We start from the raw sequence: 23,304 nt of genomic DNA, 5'->3' as shown, positions 1-23,304 counted from the left end.
CTGGCCTGGAAATGTCCCAACCCACTTGTTTTCTAGTTTCTTTTTTCACAAGAAACAACACATATCTTTATGGTACTCAGTTTTAATTTTGATCACATTACTGATGTCATAGGAGCACCTGCAGCCAATTAATTACCATGTTGAATTTAGTCTTTCATTATCCAGCTTACATTCAACAAATATCTATTGATATTTTACTGTGTGTCTGACACTGATATTAGTTGCTTGTATTAACTCTAGAAGATGCTATATTTTTTTCATTCTCTGAAAATAAACTTCATTACATGCATCTGGATCCTGTTGATAGTAGCCCATAATTGTTTCATGTATTAGGGCAGGTTCACTGCTGTAACAAACAACCCCAGGAATTCAGTGGCTTAACACAACATAAGCTTATTTCTGACACACATTTAAATCCACTGTGGCTATTCCTACTTGGTTGGCTTTCTTGATGACCTTTTTTAGGTTTCTGCCATCTCATGGCTCTGCCTTTTCTGGATCCTGGAGTATTTTCCTTCAGCTGCAAACAGGAAAAGAGAAAGAATGGAGGGTGATATGTGGGAGGATGTCTGAGTCAGGCCTGCTGATGGGCATATGTTATTTCAACCCACACTCCACTGGCCATAATTCCACCATAGAGAAACCAAACTTCAAACGAGTCTGGGAAATGAAGTCTAGCTCTATGCCCTGGAGGAAACAGCAAATGATTGGATAAATAAACAGCTGGTATTTGCCTCATTTTTCATTCAGCACTGGCTCCCTGGCTCAAATGTGAAGGTGCTAGTTCATAGGTAGATTCAAACAAGGTCAAAATGGTAAGCCTTAGCCAAATGCAGAAAATAGTCACAGAATCAATGATTTTTTCCCCCCAAGATTATCAGTCCCTTTTATTCAACACTGGAAAATATGAAACTTGTAAGAAATTCCACCTCCAAAATTAAACACAGACTTGGTAATTCACCCTTTATCTACATTCCAGGAGTAGCACTTCTTTCTCCTCCTAAATGGTACCCTTCATTTAAAGTGCACTCAATGTACTTCACTTGATCATTTAAAAGGGTGAAAAACAGGCTTGAATGTCATTCGGCTTGTATTTTATACCAGTATACAGGCTCATCAAATACTTTCATGAGGGAACACTTTGATCAAGACAAGGTTTAATTAAACAAATGGTTAGCACTGGGACCCGATCAAAGCATAAATGTTAATGTGCTGATTATTCTTCCCTCTCGTGTTTAAGAAGTGGTTCAGACTAGCTCACTTCCATGTTCCCATCTGACTTTGACATTCCATTCATTCCAAAGAGCAAGTTCATGAGCCTTGTTGGTGGGACATCCAGGACCAGCATGAAGGCCCCCAATTCCTAGTTCACTTTGATGCTCTAAATATAAATATGATATTTAGTCTTTTGGCTCAGAATATCCCAAACAGCAAGTTATGGCCCACTTGCTTGCTCTGAGAGACTAATGGCTAAAAATCATATATATTTAGAAAAAGAAAATTAAGCCACTATTTCCCATCGACTCAAAAGTTCATGAGTTCAATTTATATTTGAATAGTATTTGGATGGCTGCCTTAGAAAAGTACCTAAATGTATTGATTATTTTATCTCATAATATTTTGAATATAGAATGCACAGAGCAAAGAGGACTTGGAATAAAAATATCTACAAATGTAACACTTCCTAAAATAATGAGTTATTCTGATTTTTGCTTTATGATTCATCATTCTTGACATTCTTTATAGTATGCATAAGATTTAAATTTTCTTTCATATTAACTTGCTCTATTCTTTTATATCTTAAAGTTTTCAACTAATAAAGAAAGTATGTACAAATAATTTTCTTTACAACTATTACTATTATATCATACTAGAGGCCTGGTGCACGAAATTCATGCACCGGGTGTGTGTGTCCCTCAGCCCAGCCTGCAGCCTCTCCAATCTGGGACCCCTTGAGGAATGTCCAACCGCCCGTTTAGGCCCAATCCCACAGGGCAGTTGGACATCCCTCCCACAATCTAGGACTGCTGGCTCCCAGCCGCTCGCCTGCCTCTGCCTGATTGCTCCTAACCGCTTCTGCCTGCCAGCCTGATCACCCCCTCCCCTGCCAGCCTGATTGACGCCTAACTGCTCCCCAGACGGCCCGATTGCCCTAACTGCCCTCCCCTGCTGGCCTAGTCACCCATAACTGCCCTCCCCTACTAGTTTGGTTGCCCCCAACTGCCCTCCCCTGCAGTCCTGGTCCCTCCCCCAACTGCCACAACCCTTCTGACCTGGTCTCCCCCAACTGCCCTCCTCTGCCAGCCCGGTCACCCCTAATTGCCCTCCCTGCTTGCCTGATCACCCACAACTGCCCTCCCCTGCAGGTCTGGTCCCCCCACAACTGCCCTCCCCTGCAGGCCTGGGTTCCCCCCCACCTCACCTCCCTTGCTGGCCTGGTCTCCCTCAACTGTCCTCTGCTGGCCTGGTCATCCCCAACTGCCCTCCTCTGCTGGCCTGGTCACCCCCAACTGTCCTCCTCTGCCTGCCTGGTCACCCCCAATTGCCCTCCTCTGCTGGCCTGCTCACCCCTAACTGGCCACAACTGCCCTCCCCTGCAGGCCATCTTGTGGTGGCCATCTTGTGTCCACATGGGTGCAGCCATCTTTGACCACAAGGAGGTGGCCATCTTGTGCCTTGGAGTGATGGTCAATTTGCATATTACTCTTTTATTAGATAGGATGAGGTTAGGTATTGCAAGTAGAACATAATTAATTTTATTCACTTTTTAAAAATTTATGTGCCTTGATTTATTTATTCATCCACCCACCATTTCAGTTTAGCCTTTAATGTTACAATTAGCCAAAGTCAAACTCTTGATAAAATATTATAAAAATTTGTTTCTAGAATTTAAAAGATACTTATTTATAAAAACAGAAAAATATAATTTAACCAGTTCATTAGATTCCCCAAAGTTATTTAATTCTACATAAGTGAAATTAATACTTATAGTTTGACTTTTTAAAAGTTTATTTTAGTAATAAAATATGTATTTTAATACTTTCAAATTTTGACTGTATTATTTTCAAAGTTATTCTTCACTATACTTAATTTTTAAATTTATTTTTGTAACATCCTAAAAATTTCAAATGACCCAAATTATTTTTGAAACAATTTCTAACCACAAACCCCTTTCTACAACCACATTAGTTCTTTATTCTTCACATTTATGTAATCCTAAATTTTACAGATATTTTACCACCATTAGAAACATTTTATTAAAACTGGAGGCTTCAAAAATTCAAAAGATTTCTTCCCCTCCAAAAAAATATTTTTCTTAAACTTTAAGACACCATTGAAACAGTATGAGGGTTATCTCATATTTGGAACCAAGTGTTCTCATAATTCTTTCTTTCCTCCAGCCTAAATGTTTTATTTACTTCAAAATATTATCCTGTAAATTATGCTGACATCTTTTTACTAAACATCCATTTTACGCACAGGATTAATGAACATTTCAAACAACTGCAAGTATAAAATATGAATCAAAATTCTCTTATAAGTTATACAACAAGGTCGGGTATAGGTCATAAACCTCGTAGATGTAGCTTCTGAGGTCCTGCTAACAAAGCAAAGGCCCCATAAGTCACACAATTGCAGTTGCTCATTTTACCAGCCTCCATGGACACTCTCAACATTTCCAAAGGAAAGAGAAAAGGCGCCACTTTTGAATAATATTATTAATAAACAGATAGGGGTCATGTCAACAACATGAAGATAATTCTAATCTAGGGAACAATTAAATCATAAGTGTATCATTTCTGATTAATCTATTCTGGTTAGGAACTAGCCTAAGGAGAAATCTTTAAAACCTTATCTATTCTGTAAAGTAGCAAAACAAGCTAGTTGACAAAATAGTAAATTAACACTTTGAAATGATTAAGTTATGATGGAAACACTACATAAGTTAGTACTGATAGCACAAATGCAAGGTGGAAACCTTGAGATTTAGTGAATATCTGAGTTTACTCACAAAGAATTTAACAAAAATAAAAAGTTCATCTGTAGACCTAAATTCTACATAAAATAATGTTTCCTTGAAATTAGCTAGTTAATATTAATAAAGGAAAGAGAGCAAAGGAGAGACCAGACATAAGCATGGTCATCTGGGCAGCTTCACCAGGAAGCACAGCTGCACACTCCTTAAGGAACCATGGGTCCATTCCCTGCAGACCACTGTGGGGAGGGATTGAACAAAGGGGGAGATGGGTGAAGTCCGGGTGACACAGGGAAGGTGCTTGCCTGTCTGTTTAGCCTAGGGAACAATGGGTTGGCTAGGGGGTGGACCCCATCAAAAGCATGCAAAATCTTGAGTTAATTGGTTAGTTTGAAGAAATTTCCTGGTTAAAATCCCCAGACAAATGAGTTTTCATGCTCTCGTTCCTCTTGTTTGCTCTTGCTCTCTCTTGCTCCATGACCCATACTCACCCATGTACGCGCCGGTTCTCTCTCCATGGCCATGTGGCCTTATTAGCCACATTACCCATGGCCATGCTGACTCCACACACAGGATGCTGGACTGGACTGGACTGTATTCTCATATGGAACAGAAATTCTGGGCAATGGCCTTCATTCTGGCCCTACTGAAGACAAGACAAGTTTGGACTTTGTCCATGGCGAGATGGACAGAGATGGGACCTTGGAAGTCCCCTTAATATTACAACATCAATAAAGCTTTCCACAAAACCCCATTCTTCTGTGGGGGCCTCAGGAAATTCTTTCCCTCACGGCACCCCAAGAATTCCACTTGCACTGATAACAGTAGTACTACCAAAAGGTGAATCTAATACAGCCCTACTGTTACAGTCCTGTTTTTTGCTTTACTTGACAAAATAGATTAATACCAAAGTACATTGTCTATGGATAGAGTTTTTCAAGTTGGTTAAGATTTCAATAAAAATTGAAAAAAATTTTAATGACCCTCCTTTTGCAAGTTATTGGTAGTCATTGGCTTGCTTTACTTACATTTCAGAGCATCTGATTGAATTTAATCCAAAATTGTGGGAACTATGTGAAAAAAATGTATTAACATTTCCCAAAAAGTAAAGTTAAACACAGTTCACCAGTGATGTTTCATGGGAATTATCATGTGAATTCTAAAGAAGAATTATAGGTTCAGAAGAACATCTATGTATGTTTGAAGAAAAGCTTTAGCATTATTTCAGGAAATTTGGTATAGAAAAAACAATAGTTTGAATAAATTAAAAGTTAATTTGCTTATCTCAATAAATTTTAACCTTACATAAGTTAATGAAATAAAAGGGGTTACTAGTTTTAAAGAATGATCTGCTTTATTAACTATGGGTAAAGAGATTAGATTATCAAAATGTAGGTAATGGTAAGAAAGAAGTCAACAGGAACAAAGCAGTAAATACTCTTCCCTCATTTGCTGTCACCTACTTGTGGAGTTTCTCCTTGATGATAAGCACCAAGAAAATGAAGAGGTCCTATTAAAGGGACTTGACCAGGAATTTCCATATCAAGCATGAAATCTGATTTTTTAAAAATTTATTCCTGAAAGCACATTCATGTTCCTCACTTAAAATAAAAAAATAAAAAAAAAACACATTTTATTTGGAAGTTTTATAAAATTTAATATTTATTATATATTTTTTCACTTGGTAGTTTTATTATAATTATACATTACAAAGAAAACATAAGGATTATTTTCACCAAGGCTCATGTAAGATGTCTCCAAAATCCCTCAAATTTACCCCAGCGTGCCATATTGTTATGTTCATTTTCTATGTGTGATGCTGACATAAAGCCTAAGGAGCCCCATCTATAGCTAGGTAGTCTCTAATCTGTATTTTAATATGAAACAGAAATTCTGGGCAGTGGCCCTACTTTGTCCATGTATTTAAAAATGAGGTTCAAAGTCCATCTTTACAAAACTGTTTTAAAAAAATAGGATTCCACCATATAATAACAATGAAAGCAAAATCACAAACTGAAGAACTTAGGTAAACAAAGTGATCAGAAATTATAAACTTCAATCTGATGCCATCATTGTAATTACATGATTAACTGAGGAAATGTTAGATATTGAAAGCCCAATAATTACTTCATACGCTAATCTGAGTTATTTCCATTTAATGATAGTTATATTGAGGAACTGGTCCATTTTTGCTTCTGTACTGCTGTCTTGCCATTCTTTCCTAAACATCTCTGCCAAGATTACTCAATGAGAACATTTTTCCCTCATGGTCTCTAAAGGTCTACCCTATGGGATCTAGAGGATCCAATAGCAGGCACACTCTTAGAAAAAGCACTCCCTACCCACTGCAGTGTGAATGATATCAGACCTCAGCACTAACATTGAAAATGCACAGGTAAGACATCAGAAGTGGGCACTAGGATAAAAGCATTGCAAGCTATTTCCATACAAGGTCTGATCACATTCACTACCTGGTTATATAGAACTTTCATTCCAGAAAGCATGAATGTGACATATTCACAATAATGATGGTCAGCAGCAAATATTTTCTTCGGGGGTGAGGAAAGAAAAGAGGAGAAAAGGCATCTACCATACAGCAACAATACAGGGTGGGGCAAAAGTAGGAGTTACAGTTGTGAATATGAGAAACAGAGTTTATTACTTTATTATCATTTATTAACTAGAGGGGCTTGGCCCTTGCAACCCAGGTGGCTGCCTCGGCTGTGGTAGCCCCGGCTTCGCCTGGAAGGTCGTCCTGCTGTTTGGCCGTCAGGTCTAATTAACATATTATGCTTTTATTATTATAGATAATTATATCACTTTCCATATGAACAACGGTAAACGTACTTTTCCCACCCTGTATCAAATGCTTTAAGTAAGCCTAATAAACAGTAAGTCTTCAAATATCTTAAAAATACCTTAAAACATAGTTAAAACAAAATCTCTCCAGCAACTAAGAGTGCTTTGTAACATAAAGATCATTAAAATAGTAATAATAATAACAATTATTACTATTGTTATTTTCCTCTATTATACTATTTTTATAATAAGGGAAGTAAGTCATAGACACTGTATCTCCAGATGTCTAAAAACCTTAATCAATATATAGAGTTTGTAGAAAACATGACCTCATTATACTATCCCTTATATTAAATTAAAAGGTGAAATTAAAACCTCAGCCAAGAGAGCAGCTTCCAAGGCCTCAAAAACACAACTATCTTTGGTTCTTATACTATCTTTGGTTCTTTTCCTTCATTCCAACCCTGAAAAATAAATAAGTTCAGGACATTAAAAGCAGATACATTGTATCTGGGCTGAAATTTCATTATTATCAAGTGTATTTAAAATGTCCAGCACTGCCCTGGCCGGTATGGCTCAGTTTGTTGGGCATTGTCCCGTGCTCCAAAAGGTTGCCATTTTTATTCCCAGTCACATCACCTGCCCCAGTTGGAGGCTCAATGTCCAGGTTGGGGACTCGATCCCCTATGGGGGCCGTGCAGGAGGCAGTCAATCCATGTTTCTCACTCTCTCTCCCCTCTCCCTTCTTCTCTCTCTAAAATCAATAAAATCATATATATTTTTTAAAAAAATGTCTAGCATTACATATGAACTCTGAACCATTAACATAATTTTGAATTACCAATCAGACAGTTTTAAAAGCTAAATCTTTAGAAAAAGTATTGCTACTTTACATGCTAAAGCACGGATTATTACAATACAGTTCTCAGCCTGTCAGTAGAGGACCAAATGGAGCAAAAAAAAGTACCACAATAAATGTATTTAAATTAGCTTAGAAAAATTACATGGAGTTAACACATTGCAAACAAATGTTCAGTCTACTGAGTCATGAGGCTGTTGTGTGAACATCCAGAGCTACAATAAGTAGTCATATACAGTATAATACAGGCAGTGTAATAATGATAAATATGTTAAACAACTTTAAATTTTGCTAGTTAACAAAAAATCCCTTTTAAGTTATTTTTGGCATGGTGCTGGAGGCTCTGTCCAATGACTGGAGGCGGGGCGTTGCTTCTTTGTAAGGCCAGAGCATGCAGCACTCAGAGACTTCAAGAAGGTGCACAGTCAAAACGTCGGCTTGTTCATGTACTCTTCCAGGGTCTGCAAGAGAACAGCGAGTTAGAACAGCTTCCCTTAAGCCACATCCTTTAGCAGACTGTGAAATCTTTTCCATATTCCTTTGCCATTACTGAAAGGTAGTGTTGAAAAGTTCGTGTGGACTTAAATCTCTGCATTCTGATCAAGAAGGATGGTTCGAAGTTGGAGTACTATTTGTATATGCACCCATAGGGCTTGAACTCACTAAAGATCAACTGAGGAGAAACTAAGCTGGATCACAGAATGAATGTCCGGCAAGAGCAACGCTAAAGCACCAGCTGCAAGATATCACTGCTGACTTCAGAGGAGTGCGCCTGCTAAAATGATCATGAGGACTATGCCAGGCACATGTATGAGAGAAATCAAATTCTATTTGTGGAATATATTTAGCGTTACAGATATTGTACAGAACATCTTCCTTACACTTATTGCCAAGATATAACAAATAAACAACCATAAGTCTTAAGATTTCCTGCCTTGTATCTTGAGGAGGCTTTCCTCCAAAGTATACAATTATGTTTCTTCATCTTCCTCAACATTTACCAGGTTTGTGACATGCCACAAGGCCATGATTTTTGTCCAGACTTTTTAAATGTTTGAGTGGTTTCACAATGACAGGCAGAGTTCCAAATTACAGTGATGATGCAAGCCCTTACCATGCACGATGGATGGACTTTTCTCTTGCACTCTTTCCTATAACATCTGTGTGTGCAACACAGTGGGGTCTGGGTTAAATCAACAAGATAGATCAAGAGGGGAGACTTAGGTAACACCCTGCCTTTGACAGCTCAATCTGTGACGCTCAACGCATTCTTAAGCCTGAACCCCAGGACACGTGGTTCACTTGCCCCTGCCAGGAAGACAATCAACCAGCATGGGCCAAACAGATGAAGGCCAAGGCCAGGCCAGATTTTTCAGAGGACACTAGGGTTACAAATTAGGTGTGTTCTAACTGGTTTTCACCAGCTCTATTTAGAACGCCAGTGTTCCTCTGCTGAAAACTCTGTGGTCTCAGGCTGTTACACCTTAAAGATGAACATTGACCAATAAGAGCTGACACCCCAAGACCTCTGCCCTCTACCTCCTTTTACAGATGCTGCCCATGTCTTCACAGTTAGCAAGGGTGTCGCATTGGCCAGGGGCCCATGCTTGTTTTGTGGCACCACTTAAAAAGGAATGCAAAGCTACTACAAATACAAAATTGAGCATAAAGTTTTTGAAAATGGGGGGCGGGGGGAATAATGACAGGAGATTGCAAATTTTTTTAAATTTTATTTTATTGTTTAAAGTATTACAAATAGTAGTACGTTTCCTATTTTTCCCCATTGACTTTCCCCCAGCCTCCCCTCCCCCCCCGCCCCCCCCCCCCCCGGCACATGCCCTCACCCCCCCCCAGTGTCTTGCATTCATTAGTTATGCTTATATGCATGCATACAAGTCCTTAGGTTGATCTCTTACCTCCCCCCACTAACCCTCCCCAGCCTTCCCCCTGTAGTTTGACAGTCTGTTTGATGCTTCTTTGCCTCTGTATTTACTTTTGTTCATCAGGTTATAATGTTCTTTATATTCCACAAATGAGTGAGATCATGTGATATTTTTCTTTCACTGACTGGCTTATTTTTAAAAGATGACAACTATCGCAAAATCCAGAGCAGGAGCGTATGGTTTCCAGTCATTAAGTGCCTGACACCTTCTATAATGTATTTATTGTCTGGCTACTTCTTCTTTGCAGTTAAGATACCCTGGAGTTGTCACCTTGCTGACTCCACAATTCATTGGCCCCTACTTACAGGCACTGGGGAATTCAGTCTGCTAAGACTGCGTGGCTGCCCTTCCTGAGCCATGCTGCTACTCAAGTTACATGAACCAATAATGCATGAGGTTGGTATTGTCTCGAGCTTGTAGGAACAGACTCCCTTCTAAACTTGCTTTCTTATTCTGTGGTCAAAACATCTGTTTGTCCCGCATTGGTAATCTCAGGAACTGCAACCTCTAACAATTCAAGATCACTATCTTCTTTCCGGGTTTCTTTTTCCTTCTAATCACTTTGCACCTGTCATCCGCAATTCTTAGTTGTTACCTTCAAAATAAGATACTGCCTAAAGCCATCCCCGACCAATTCAACTGTTCATTCACTTGCACATTATCAACATCTTGCCCTAGTATACTCAGAATAAGCTTTCAGCATTTGGAGATTTAAGACTGTATATATGGGGAGACAGCCTTTTCTTAAGGGGTCCAGAGAAAGTCCCAGGGGCTACATGCAGGTTTTCAATTGGGTTAAAGTGAAAGCATTGTTATTACTTTAATCTTAAGGTTATTCCCTTAACCTTTAGTAACTACAAATATGTGTGTTTAGGTCCCAAGGACAGAAGAAAAAAAAAGAAAGCAGTAATTTTTTTTTTCTTTATGTGATTATATTACTTGTGTGAATTCATTTAAACTTCTCTGAACTTACAAAGCAAACCAGATATACAAAGTCAATTTTTTAACCAGCTCCCCAAATGTTCATTGACTTAGCCTGAATCAGAATACCGATAATGCTGTTTCGATTTGGCAGGTGCTGTTAAATCAACGAGATTTATAGGGCAGTCGTGGCACTGCCAGCTCACTATGGGGACACAGGGCCCCCCGAGACCTACTCATCAGGACCTTCCACTCAATCACAGGGGACATGAACTACCAATTCGTGTTTAAAATTGTGAAAGGGCTCTCTCTTGAAATACTTGCTTCCAGATTTAAATGGAACTAGAAATACTAGATACACTGCAATCTCTTTAAAACATTTTCCTAGGGGGTGGGGGAACAGGGGTGTTCAAAACACCCTAGGTGTGTCTTGGCACCAATTCAAGAAATTTTAATTACCTAAGTGCCCAAAGACCCTGTTTAAAGTCTGTTTCTCCTATATTTAAAAAATATATATATATTTTTATTGATTTCAGAGAAAGGAAGGGAGAGGAGGAGAGAGAAATATCCATGATGAGAGAGAATCACTGATCAGCTGCCTCCTGCACACCCCCTACTGGAGATCGAGCCCACAACCCAGGCATGAGCCCTGACGGAATCAAACCCTGACCTCCACTGAGCCACACTGGCCAGGCAAGTCTGTTTCTCCTACAGGGAGACTCCACAGTAAGAGCCCAGGGATAGAATTATAAACAACCTCCTGGCATAGTGAAAGAAAGGTTGTTCTGTGGAATTTCCAAACCACTGATTTCTCAAGTATCTTGTAAAATTCCCTTTCCATAGCATTTGGAGAGAGTCAAGTAAACAGCAGAAAGTTTATGTGCATTTTTTGAGGTGAGAACACCTCTAGCAATAAATACATCGGCCTCCTACCTGGCACAGGCAAACTCAAACAGACGTCTTTCTCAGTATTCAAGGACTGGTGCCCTAGATGGGCAGGAACAAGTAATCAGCTCAAAGACGTGCAAACACAGTTGCTGGGAAATCATTCCTCACGTTGTTTTATTAACTTAATCAGTTTATTCCTTTAAAACAGTAGGAAGAATGGCTTTAATGCCAATTTTTCAAAGATACTAGTACTTTGTAACATTCTGGAATCTCTTGACCTGCTGTTATGAAAATAGAAAGATGGCAAGACCCAGGGATGCTGTGGGAAGAAGTACCCAGAAGCAGCAGAGCAGGGTTGGATTATCTCATTTACGAGGTCAAAGGCCAGTGGGGTGATGTGCTATTTTTCACAGTGTTCCTGGGAAAACTGAAGGGACTCATGGAGGTAAGTTGCTTTATCCCAATCTGGACTACATCTAAAAGCAAAGCCCCACACTACTTTACATGAGCATCACAGAGTCAGGAGCACAAACAAATGGATGCTTCAGGGCCCTTTTATACCTTGGCAAGCAAGTCTCAGTATTCCCAATTAATTTATGCAAATCGGAGCCCACACACAGCCTCCTGAGGAGGTGTAAGAAATTTTAATTAAAATGATAAATGCCCTCTTCAAGAATAAAGCTCTAATAGCCCTGGCAAGTGAAATAACGATGTGCTGCTATTCTCCTTTCTGGGGCAGCACAGATACTTTAATGAAAGTTTTTATACCCCTCATAAAATTATTCTTATAAGGAATATCACCAAGTGTTTGATAGCTTTTTGATAGGGAGGTATCCTCACTGAAAAGCTCCAACATGAAGAGCGAAGACTCTGGAGCCCAAGTGCCTAGATTCAAATGTCTATTCCACACTTAGTAGCTGTGTGACGTTCAGCAGGTCACTTAACCTCTCTGTGCCCCAGTTTACTCATCTTTCAAATGAGGGTAACAATACTACCTACCTCTTAGAGTTGCTGCGATAATTAAATAAATTAATACATGTAAGTTGCTTGGAAACTGTACTCAACACAGAGTAAGCACTTAATAAGTGTTGGCTAATATTGAATTACCACCACTACCACCACCACAACCACTACTACCATCACTACCACCATCACTACCACCACCACAACCACTACCACTACCACAACCACTACTACCATCACTACCACCATCACCATCATAACCACCACCATAACTACCACCACCACCACTACCATCATCACCACCACTGCCACTACCACCACCATCAACATCACTGCCATCATCACCATCACCACCACCACCATTATAATCATCATCATCATCTTTTCCCATTGCATGAGAAACTGAGTACTGACCTCCTGTAACATATCAGAATCTTCAATGGCTTTGACAGCAGATTTCTTGGACGTTTCCTGAATTTCTCCACCTATTATAAATTCATCCAGGATAAAATAAGCCTTTTCAAAATTAAAGATAATATCCAGTTCACAGACCTGGTAGGACAAAAAACAACAACAAATATTTTTATAAACCTGCAGTGATATCAAGGGAAACATATACCAGTGTCTCGAGCTTTTCAAGTAACACCCATGTGGCATACCAAAGATAAAAATATCAGATAGCATGTGAAGGACAGAAAAATCGAACTAGTGAATTGTAGGCCTTTAATAAAAGTAGTAAAATCACATTCCATTAAAGCAGAGCATGTCCTTAGGTAATGTTTAATGTCACAACAAAAGATTTGAGACTCAGTGGAGGAATGAGGCCGTCCAGCTCATATTTCGATCTGCACAGATGAAAGCTGAGCCCCACTACATTTCAGGCTCGCGGGCAGTGCTTCCATTCTCCTGCTCTCTACTCGTGAGTCTGGGCTCCTAGCTTTAGGACCCTCAGAGGGTCACACTTCAGACCTCAATTGTGCTGATTTTTCTCAAAATTATGTCACAGGCCAGTGGCTCTCAACCTTCAGAATATGTCTAAATCACCCAGAAGCCACGTGAAAACATCACTGCTGGAGTTTCTAGTTCAGTGTGCCGGGCTAAGCCTGAGAGTTTGAACTTCTAACAGGGTCCCAGGTGATGCTAATGATGCTGGACATGTGGCGAACCAATGACACTGCCACAGACCAGAACAGTCTGATAGATTTGGTCAAGTGAAGCAGTTGTAAGACTACTCCCAATATCCAAATAAAGCTCATTTCTAATTATTTAACCCAACAGCCACTCAGGCACTCTCCTTGCTATTTCCTTCAACTCACTGACACCTAACTCTCCATTCCCACAGCCTCCTGAAGGTCTGCGAATGGCAAGATTTCAGTCCTCCCTGACCCCTACCTCTCAGCAGACTGGAGCTTTGGAAGCTCTTCACCAATCTCGTCCCTGAAAATTTCCTCTCTCCTGCTCCCTGACTGTAGAAATCCCATTTAAGACCTGTCCTCTTCCTCCATCTCTGATGATTCCTTTTCAAGCTCCTTGAATGGTTTATCTCGCCTGCCCCCATCCACCTACATTTGTTTAAGAAGTATTTCACATAGGTACTAGACTTATCGGGGGGATGACCTCATAAGGGATATAAATGCCTAATCACTATGTTGTACACCTGAAACTACTATCATAGTGTATGTCAACTGTAACTGGAAAATAAATGAATTTTTTTAAAAAGAAGTATAGAGTGCTTGGGACATATCAGGCAAGAGGAAAAAGAACGTTGTAAGAGGAAAAAGAAAGTTGCAAAATAATGTGCATAATGTAATTCCATTTTATTTTTAAAAGTTTATGTCTAGAAGGATAGGTAAAAATATGCAGCACTTTTCAATTTTAAGCAATCTAGATAAAGAGAAAGCACAGCAGATCAGACACCATGCACATGAAAGAAAATAGGAGAAGTAAGCAGTTACCAGAAGTTGGAAGAAGCAGGAAATCGGGAGTTACAGTAGCAAGAGCTGAGGAACCTCAGAGTTCAAGGCAGGCGTAGACCAGGAATCCAAGACAGGCAGGGACTTCATTAGGAGAAACCAGGAGCCATAACTCTGCAAAGTGAACCTGAAACTAATGCAAGTTCTCTGAGAACTTCTCACACCCCACTCTCAGAGCAGCTGCCCCTCCCATGCCTGTAGGGCTCCCCAGCAGCCATGGGGCAATTAATTGACTGCACCTCAGTTCAAGGGATAGGGGTAACGTGAAGTGGTGTGCAAAGCCAAATACACACAAAACACAGACACACTAGGCATGCACATGCACACACAACTTGGATATACAGTTACTATCTCTAGGTCATAAGGGAAATGGATGCACAAGTTCTATTGGAATGATAGAGAACATTACCCATGAGCAGCTATTTCATATACAGCAACTCCAAAATTCTGCTTTGTGGCTATTTCTTGAGTCTAACCCCAAGGGCTATGTATCACAGAGTAAGAAGAGAAAACATTTCAGGGGAACCTTAGTCTAAATGCAGGTTCTTCAGCTACTGCCTGATTACTCAAATACTTCCTTTTTTTCTTTCTTTCAGATACTTCTAATTCCACCTTAACCACCCTGCCACAGTACACTTTATATTTGATCTTCAAGCCTTATGCTTTACTATAATTTGGAGTAAGGGTCTTCTCTTAGAGCAGAATATGTGATGTAGCAAGAATATTTCTGGTATTTCAATAACTAAATCCTTTTGCATAGAATCTAAGAAGGACCTTCCCTTACTGAACTATCTTCTAAAGTAAATACAAAAAATAGCAAGTAATATATAATAAATGTATAAAACTATATATAAAATAACCCTAATGCAAGGTATAGCTAAATAGCAATGGACAATTTAGAAAGTATTGTTAACTGCACTGTTCCTTTGATCCTCACAATAGCCCTATGGGGTTAGCAAAGTAAATATTTCTATTAACCTCTTCCTATAAGAAAATCCCCTCCATGGAGATCCAAGCGCTCCAAGACAGCAATAGCCACACCTTCTGAGGACATCAGAGAAAACTGGCCAAAAGTCTAAGATGGGGAAATAGGCAGGTCTGGAAATCCCGGAGCAGACCCTTATCTACCATGAGACCCGGAGCATTTATAGCCTCTATAAACTGGGGTTAATGCTACTTACTGCAAATCGAAAGATTAACTGGTTAATCCTTGTAAATCTCCTTGGAATTGAAAAGTGCTAAAAAAATACATAACTTAAATCAGTAGCCAGAGATTTTGATTTATCTGTCATCAGAAGGTAATATTTTTCCAGTGCTATATATAAGAGGAGCTCAGTACAAAGTTTTCTCTTAGATAACAGAAGGACAGAATTCAAGGAAACCTTCAGTAATAACACAAGAGAGAAAGTGAACCAAAGGCAATGTTCCTGAGAGATGTCAATGAGAATCAGTATGCTTTGCTCATCACTGTTAATTAATAAGGATTGAACACCTACTGGGCAAATAGCCTTGAACTGCTCTTAGCTGCTCTTAGCTTAATGAAAGATTCATTGAATTTTTTAGTGAATTAAATTTTGGATCCTCCTAAAGGTCTGCCCAAACAGGATGAAAGATTGATGTTAGAGAAACAGGAATTCATTCTAACTCTCCCTGTACTTTAAATGAGCCTCGGGTTAGTGAAGGGGAGTCTAATTCTCTTGAGAAAGCCACGTGTTGTGAAGTACCCTCAATTTGATCCAGATAAGATCCAGATCAACATTCAGCCCCAGTTCACATTGTCATAGCTGGATTAATCCAGAAAAACACAACAGGTCAGACCAGAGTGCAGAAATGAGGGGGACAAGGCGAATCCTGTGGAACTCCTACAGGCCTTTGCAAAAGGCAGAGCCTGGAGGTTATTTGAAAAGGAAGTACCAAAATGTCAGAATTCATCTGAATGACAGAAAGCATAACATCAAATAATCTCAAATATAAAAATATGCTATTATGTTTTTGCAAATCTCTCTTTCAAAAATGAAAAAAAAAAATCTTAGGGGACCAGGAGAAAGAAGAGTGATCTAGCTGTCTCATTACCGCTATACAGACCAACAACCTGATGTCCCTGAAGCAACACTTCGGTCTTATCATAATTCACAAAGAAAAAAGGGGGGGAGAATAGGGAGAGAAGGAGAGACAGCAGGAAAATTCTTTCAGAGACCTTTCAAGTACTCAGCCTATAAAAAAAGTTGCAACAAATCTGATAAAAACCCAACCAATACTGTAAATGCTGCCCATTCCATTAAATGGAATACAGAAAACTCTTGTGGAAGTAAGTGCTCCTAATAACACAAAATAAAAATCTTCAGTGAGCAAGAAATCATTTTCCAAATCCAATGTTTATTTACTTGGAGTGTGAACTACTTTAATTGTTTCTGGAACGGTTGCTAAAATATGGTCCAGAGCTGGTTACAAGTGTTGAAAAAACAAAGTCAGTCCTAGGTCATGATCATGAGAGACTAGCAGTTCAATGGCCAAGCAAATCCCGTGTGAGTGAAGGATAGTACCGCGCTGGCCCATGTGGCTGGAGCACTGGGTGTGTCAGGATGTAAAGAGAGAAAAGTGAGAGAGTGGGAGAAGTGGCCTGGGACCAAGGTTTAGAAAGCTTCAATAGCAGGCTAAGAAGTTTGAATTTTAGATGGAGCGTGACTGAGGAGGAATGTCACCCTGTATCTATGGTTTGTAAGGAAGATGGTAACCAATAGGCCAGGTGAGGGCCAGAGATGAGGCTTCAAAGAGAAGCAAAAATATGATCCAAAAATAACCTAGACTAGTGACAGGAACGAAGGAGAGGAATTTTAGCCTAGTTTTAATAGACAGAGGCAGATTGTAGCAAAGGTTGAAGAAAGCTGAAAGGATCCTGAGACACAATAAATTCAATCACAAGACAGAACAGAAGGTGAGTTTGGTTCTTGTTGCATTGAAGACTAAGATTATTGAGAAGCCCAGCGAAGAGCATCTTCAGCAAAGTGAGGAACAGTCGCCTGGTAACAGGTTTCCAGGAGAGAAAATCAGGTAGACACACTAGAGTAGGAAGAGCAGCAGGGCATTTAGGGAGCAGGAGGAGGGAGGGAGCTCAGGGGAAGAAGCCAGGAGGGGCCATTAGCAGAATTCAGTGTCCTGGCAAAATAAAAAGGAGCAAATTTAAAGAAAGAATTGTGGTGAGCCAGGGTCCAGTGCTGCAGGAGATTAAGCAAGTAAAGATTTAAGAAGAGTCACTGGTGTCGGCCACTAGGGAGAGGCGGGTGGTAACTGATTTCCTTGGAGCCGCAGAGGTGGAACCCAAGCTGTGAGCTGCTGCTGAGTGAATGAGTTCAGCGGGTTGGGCCACCTCCTGTAAGACATTACTGGGGGGCAAGGAGAGAAAACAGCAACGTAAAAGGAAAGGGTATTATTTTTGTTGTTTTTATTCTCATGCATAAATAATATTAAAGAACGTGTAACTTAGTAGAAGAAGCCAGAGAGGGGCTAAAAGAATAAACTAGAAGAGAGATGACAGTCCATGACAAAGAAGGAATTTTTCACAATTGCACTCTAGTGCATTAAAAAAGGTCTCAAGCATTGTGGTCTGAAGACAGGGACACCATTTGCCTTGAAATCTGTCATTTAAGAATTACAGAAAGTGGGGAAAGCCTTGTGCTCTGATCCTTGGTACAAATGCAATTCATATTTTACACTTGAGAGAGAGAAGGAATGTGATGGAAGACAGACTGAAATAAGAGCTGAGATGGAGACCTACTGATTCTACTAGACCAGAACAACTTACATTTCCAAAGTACTTGTCCAGCAACTCCACATAACGATGCACAATCTCTAGTGTCAAGAGCTCATTGTCCTGACTTTCTACTGCACAGCAAAAGTATAAGCTAGCATACCTTGAAAAGAAAAAAAAGTAAATATGATGACCCATTAAACGACCTGAAAAAAAACACAAAAAAACTACCTGAAGGTAGATTTTCCCCAATGAAGATGCAGTTACCTCCTGCTTCCCATCCAAGAATGAAATCATTATTCATCACATTCCATATCTCAAAATCATAGTCCTGTGTGTTTCTTCTATGGATTTCTTCTGTGTGTATCTTCTACCCAAAATACTTCCCTACCCCATTCGTATGGCTCTTACTTGTCCTGTTGCTCTGAGCTTGGATGTCATTTCTGCCAAGAAATGTCTATCCTCTCTGACTGGATTGGACACCCCTGTTATGCATCCCTGTGCCTCCACCTTCAGAGCATCAGGTTTCTTCATTGTCCATTTCATGGCCTTTCTCCCCCACCGTATCAGTGGTTTCCCAAAGGCAGGCACAGAGTCTGCCTTATTCACTGTTGTACACCCAGTACCTGTAATATCAGTCGAGAGAACCACTGAAGCCTATCTATATATATAAAAGCTCAGCAGCCAAATGGCAGAACGACCAGAATGACTGGTCGACCAGTCGCTATGACACCCACTGACCACCATGGGGCAGACACTCAACACAGGAGCTGCCCCTTGGTGGTCCGTGTGCTCCCACAGTGGGAGCAGCCGCTCAGAGGGCGGGTCCACAGCCGGTTGGCTGACCGGGATGAGCGGCGCTCCCACAGCGGGCCGATCCCCACAGGCCATGCTTCCCACCAGTGCATGAATCCATGCACCGGGCCTCTAGTTCTTTATATAATGATTTAAAATACAATTGAACCCAATGTTTTAGAAAACTAGCAGGTGGAGAATACAGGCAAACTTCTTGTCAGCAAATACTAAAAATGTTGACCTTGGATCCCACTTTCTAGTCATTTAATACATTAAATGTAGTCTGTAGAGGTCACTCTGTCTTTCTCCTTCAAACACTCCTTATAAAAACTCCTTGCAAGAGTTTTTCTAACGTGTTTTCCTTCTGGAAGTTGCATGAAGATGCTGGATGCAGGGTCATGTTTTCTGTGTTCTGATCCTGGCTTGGGTACCAGTTATCTAGGTCTTAATGGGCAAAATTACTCTATCTCTTGGGGTCTCAGTTTTCTCATCTATAAATTTAGGTTTCTTCCCAGTATGATCTTTCCATGCAAGCAGGTACAATAAAGAGAGAATAGATAGGATTTAAAGCCAGAAAGATCTGAATTTGAATTCTGGCTCTGCCAATTACCACTCAGTTACTGTGAATGGGGACTAATTATATAAACTCTCTGTGGCATTAGTTTCTTCATCTGCAAATATGAGTAATAATAACAATAAAGAGAGTTTTTCATTTCTGCAGCACACTAATCTGCATTTTCCCCATAGTACTTATTACTAAATGAAAAAAAATTTGTTTACTTAACAAATGAGTAAGTGCCATGAGAGCAGGAATGTCCTGTGTCCTGTTCACTAGTGTATCCACAGCCACTAGGACAGTGGGAATACAGTAGGTACTCATAAGGATGCCAGAGTGCATTATCAACCTGTAGATTAAGTATCTAGACTCCATCCTGGCACATCAAAGGCCTTTCAATAAATGAGAGTTCTTTCCTAGTTAGTCTATGGGTATAGTTATTTGGGCTCCAGTCTTTAAAGATTTCAGTAAATGATGAAATTGGTGTTGCAACCTAAAATGCTCCAGATTAAACAAACCAAATCAGTAACAAGAAATAAATTCAGTTCTCATAAAGTTACTCACACCTTTTATAAACAAGTTTTAGCTCCTTCCAGTCAATAAAACTGCTCATCCTCTGACCACGAGAGAGCACAATCTGAACAATCTCCCGGGTGATCTTCTTCCTTTCCTTGTCAGGGAGAGTTGTGTACCATTTCTGCAGCCGTAATTTCCCTTGTCGACTGAAGAGCAATATGAAATGTATCTATAACAAAGGGGGGACAGAGAAAAAAACAGAACCTGGTCAACCAAATCATTCTATGTAGACACTAATGTTCAGTGGCCAGGTGTACAAAGGATTATAATTCTGAACCGATGAAAAAAGACTTCCCAGCCTGAAAACAATCCCCTCTCTGAAATTATCTTTAGCCCATCAGAGAAACAAAGAAATGTGGACACCACCAAGTTTATTTATATTATAGGGGAAAGATAAGTTCTTTTTAAAATTCCTCTTATGAGTCACAAATGCAGGATAGGGAGAAATATATGTCAAGGAAGTACATAATTCTTTTAAGAACACATTAAATTCGTCCTTCACAAGTAAAAAGAAAATGTTAAGAACAGTGGAAGAGTTTACTTTAAAAGTTATATCCTAGTTCCATATCACTACTATAGACACACAATAATAGAGAAATAAAGGAGAGAAGTAAGGGAAAGAAATGAGGATGAAGCAAGAGGGGAAAGTGAGAAGGGGACCATATTTTGTCATTAAAAATGTTTTTTAATTGATTTTTTAGACAGAGAGGAAGGGAGAGGGATAGAGAGATATAGAAACATTAATGAGAGAGAAACATCATTGATTGGCTGCCTCCTGCATGACCCCCACAAGGGGATCAAGCCCACAACCCAGGCATATGCCCTGACCAGGAATCGAACTGGTGGCCTCTTGATTCCTGAGTCGATGTTCAACCGCTGAGCTACACTGACTGGGCCATATACTGTCATTTTTAATAAAAGTTGTACATACTTAAGGTGTACATCATGATTAATACATGTGCATAGCAAAGTGATTACTACAGTCAAGCTAATTAAGGTATCAACTCACATAGTTACCATTTTTGCGTGTGTGATGAAAGCACTGAAATGTACTCTCTTAGCAAATTTCCAGTATTCAATACAGGGTGTCCCAAAAAATGTATATACACTTTGAATAATTACTAATTCCAATAGGTTAAATCCGAAAAGAAAGAAATATCAACTGAGCTATCAGATTTTAATAGTGTATACATTTTTGGGGGGACACCCTGTATTCTGAGAACTAAAATAATTAATTTTTAAAACTTTTTACAAATACAATATTTAACTCCTTTTATTGAAAAGGTTTGGCTCTGAACATCATGGCCTAAGTCATACAAACTCAATAGGTGGCAATGTCTGAGGGCCAAAAGAAACCAGGCTTTCCTCAGCACTTTCCCTACCCCCAACCTATAGAATTTGAGGTCTTCTTAATAAACTATCTCTGCCTTAGAAAGGAAACATATGTTTTAACAAGGCCTTGAAGACCAAGACATGGTAAATAAAGAGAAAGCAAGTTACAGAGCCCTACACGCCTACTATCTTTAAAGAAAATTACCCTCAGTCTGGAATTTTAAGACACAGCATTTTCTTAAATACCCATTTCACTATCAGAGCAAGTATAGGTAACCCAATAACGCACCACAGTTACTATTTTCTAAGAATCATATCAAGAAAGGTGTTTTTGCTTCTAAGGCTATCTATATATATAAAAACCTAAGTGACCATTACGACTGGACACCTGGACAACCGGCCAGTCGCTATGACATGCACTGACCACCAGGGGGAAGACGCTCAATGCAGGAGCTGCCCCCTGGTGGTCAGTGTGCTCCCACAGCCAACCTTCCGCTGCCAGCCAAATCCTGTGGTCCCTCCCTGCCCCGGCAGGCTGGCCGATCAGGACTGGGCTAGATGGCCCCGATCAGCCCTGATCGCCAGCCAATTCGTGCACCAATTCGTGCTCTAGAATAATCATAAAAGTGGCATTCTAAAAGTACAAAGTTGAATGGTGATAGAATAAAACCTTAGAATCTTGAGAACAAGCCCTTTTTTGGATGATCACCAATGGATAAGAGTATTCCGTCTGATGTTTCATGAATAAGCAGATTTTTGTTAGAGAAATGAAATCCACACATTTTTTCTTAATGTTCACTTTGCATTTCCTGACAGAAAGTTTTCTTCTCCCCATTTAATCTAATCTCTTCAAAATCAGTTTAATCTAAATCAGTTCAAATTAAATGGATTTTCCCTGATTTTATCCACAGAGTGCATAAAAAGACATCACTATCCTCGGAATAACAGCTAACTTCACAAATTTGAAGACAGCCTTTAAGTTGTGCCTGAATCTTTTCCTTCCAGAAGAAATAACCCTGGTTTCACGTCTTTTCCTTCTTGGTCCTGTTTTCAGATGCCAAAGTCGTCATGGTTGCAATTCTTCCATATTTCTCCATAGGCTCTATGTTCTTTTAATTTGGGGCACTCAGATCAATGCCCAAGTCCCAGCAAGAGGCTATAACTATTGCTGAGTTTAATTGTAGAAAACTTTCTAGTTCCTCTATGTTGCAACTTTCACTCAAGAACAGGTGCCTATCTTTTTACACATGGATCAACAATGGAGAACAATAAACAAGGAGCATTTTTTTCATTCTAACAACAAATTCAAAGGGAAAGGATAATCAGGGACATAACACACATATCCATGAGCCCATACAAAATATAAAAATGCATTCCAAATTCAAAAGAAGCAACAAATAGGTTCAAGTTTATTCAGTAATTGCACTGCATAAGACAGTGCTGAAAGAGTTGGGTCTCTCAGATCCTGCACTGGTACCTGGTGTCTGTTACATCTCCCCCAGATTTAACAGCTCGAGAGACTCGACAGAATGAATCCCAGTGATTCACAAGAGTCATCACCTCCAGCAACTGATTTCATCCAACTTATCAATTTAGTCCTTCAAGGCAGATGTTTCAAGAGGTTAATAAAATACCATTTTTGATTAGCATTAGCTTGAGAGCAGGAAAAAAAGGCAATTGGGTGGTTTTCTTCAATAATTACAAAGAGCCAAGTTAAATTCGAGTTGACATCCTCAACAAACTTCATCTGACTTCAGAAAACAACCACCGGACATTTCCTTTCAATAATGTTGCTGAGAACAAAGGGGTAATGGAGAGACTGGTAATACCTGCAAACACCAACTCCAGAAATAACCAGAAAATCCAATGAAGTTGACTGAGCTGGCTTGACTGCTTACATTTGACCAAAATGCTCTGGCCTCAAGTGGACACCCTGTTGCACCAACAGCTCCCATCACTGTCCCAGAAGGAAACA

General features: G+C 39.8%; 1 protein-coding gene across 1 annotated transcript in view; it reads right to left on the bottom strand.

The window, feature by feature from the left end:
• Positions 1–5,660: 5,660 nt before the first annotated feature.
• Positions 5,661–23,304, bottom strand: part of AP1S3 (adaptor related protein complex 1 subunit sigma 3) — a 59,802-nt gene continuing 42,158 nt past the window's right edge. The window contains exons 2-5 of the mRNA XM_028150876.2: positions 19,988–20,166; positions 18,125–18,233; positions 12,764–12,901; positions 5,661–8,095 (exon numbers count right to left, since the gene is read on the bottom strand). Coding sequence (XP_028006677.1) covers positions 8,060–8,095; positions 12,764–12,901; positions 18,125–18,233; positions 19,988–20,166 — 462 coding nt within the window. The 3' untranslated portion in view covers positions 5,661–8,059. The remainder of the gene's footprint in view (positions 8,096–12,763; positions 12,902–18,124; positions 18,234–19,987; positions 20,167–23,304) is intronic.

Source organism: Eptesicus fuscus, chromosome 11 (genome assembly GCF_027574615.1).
Source record: "Eptesicus fuscus isolate TK198812 chromosome 11, DD_ASM_mEF_20220401, whole genome shotgun sequence".
NCBI lineage: Eukaryota > Metazoa > Chordata > Mammalia > Chiroptera > Vespertilionidae > Eptesicus > Eptesicus fuscus.
The sequence above is the reverse complement of the archived record's forward strand: the minus strand, read 5'-3'. Positions and strand labels throughout refer to the sequence as shown.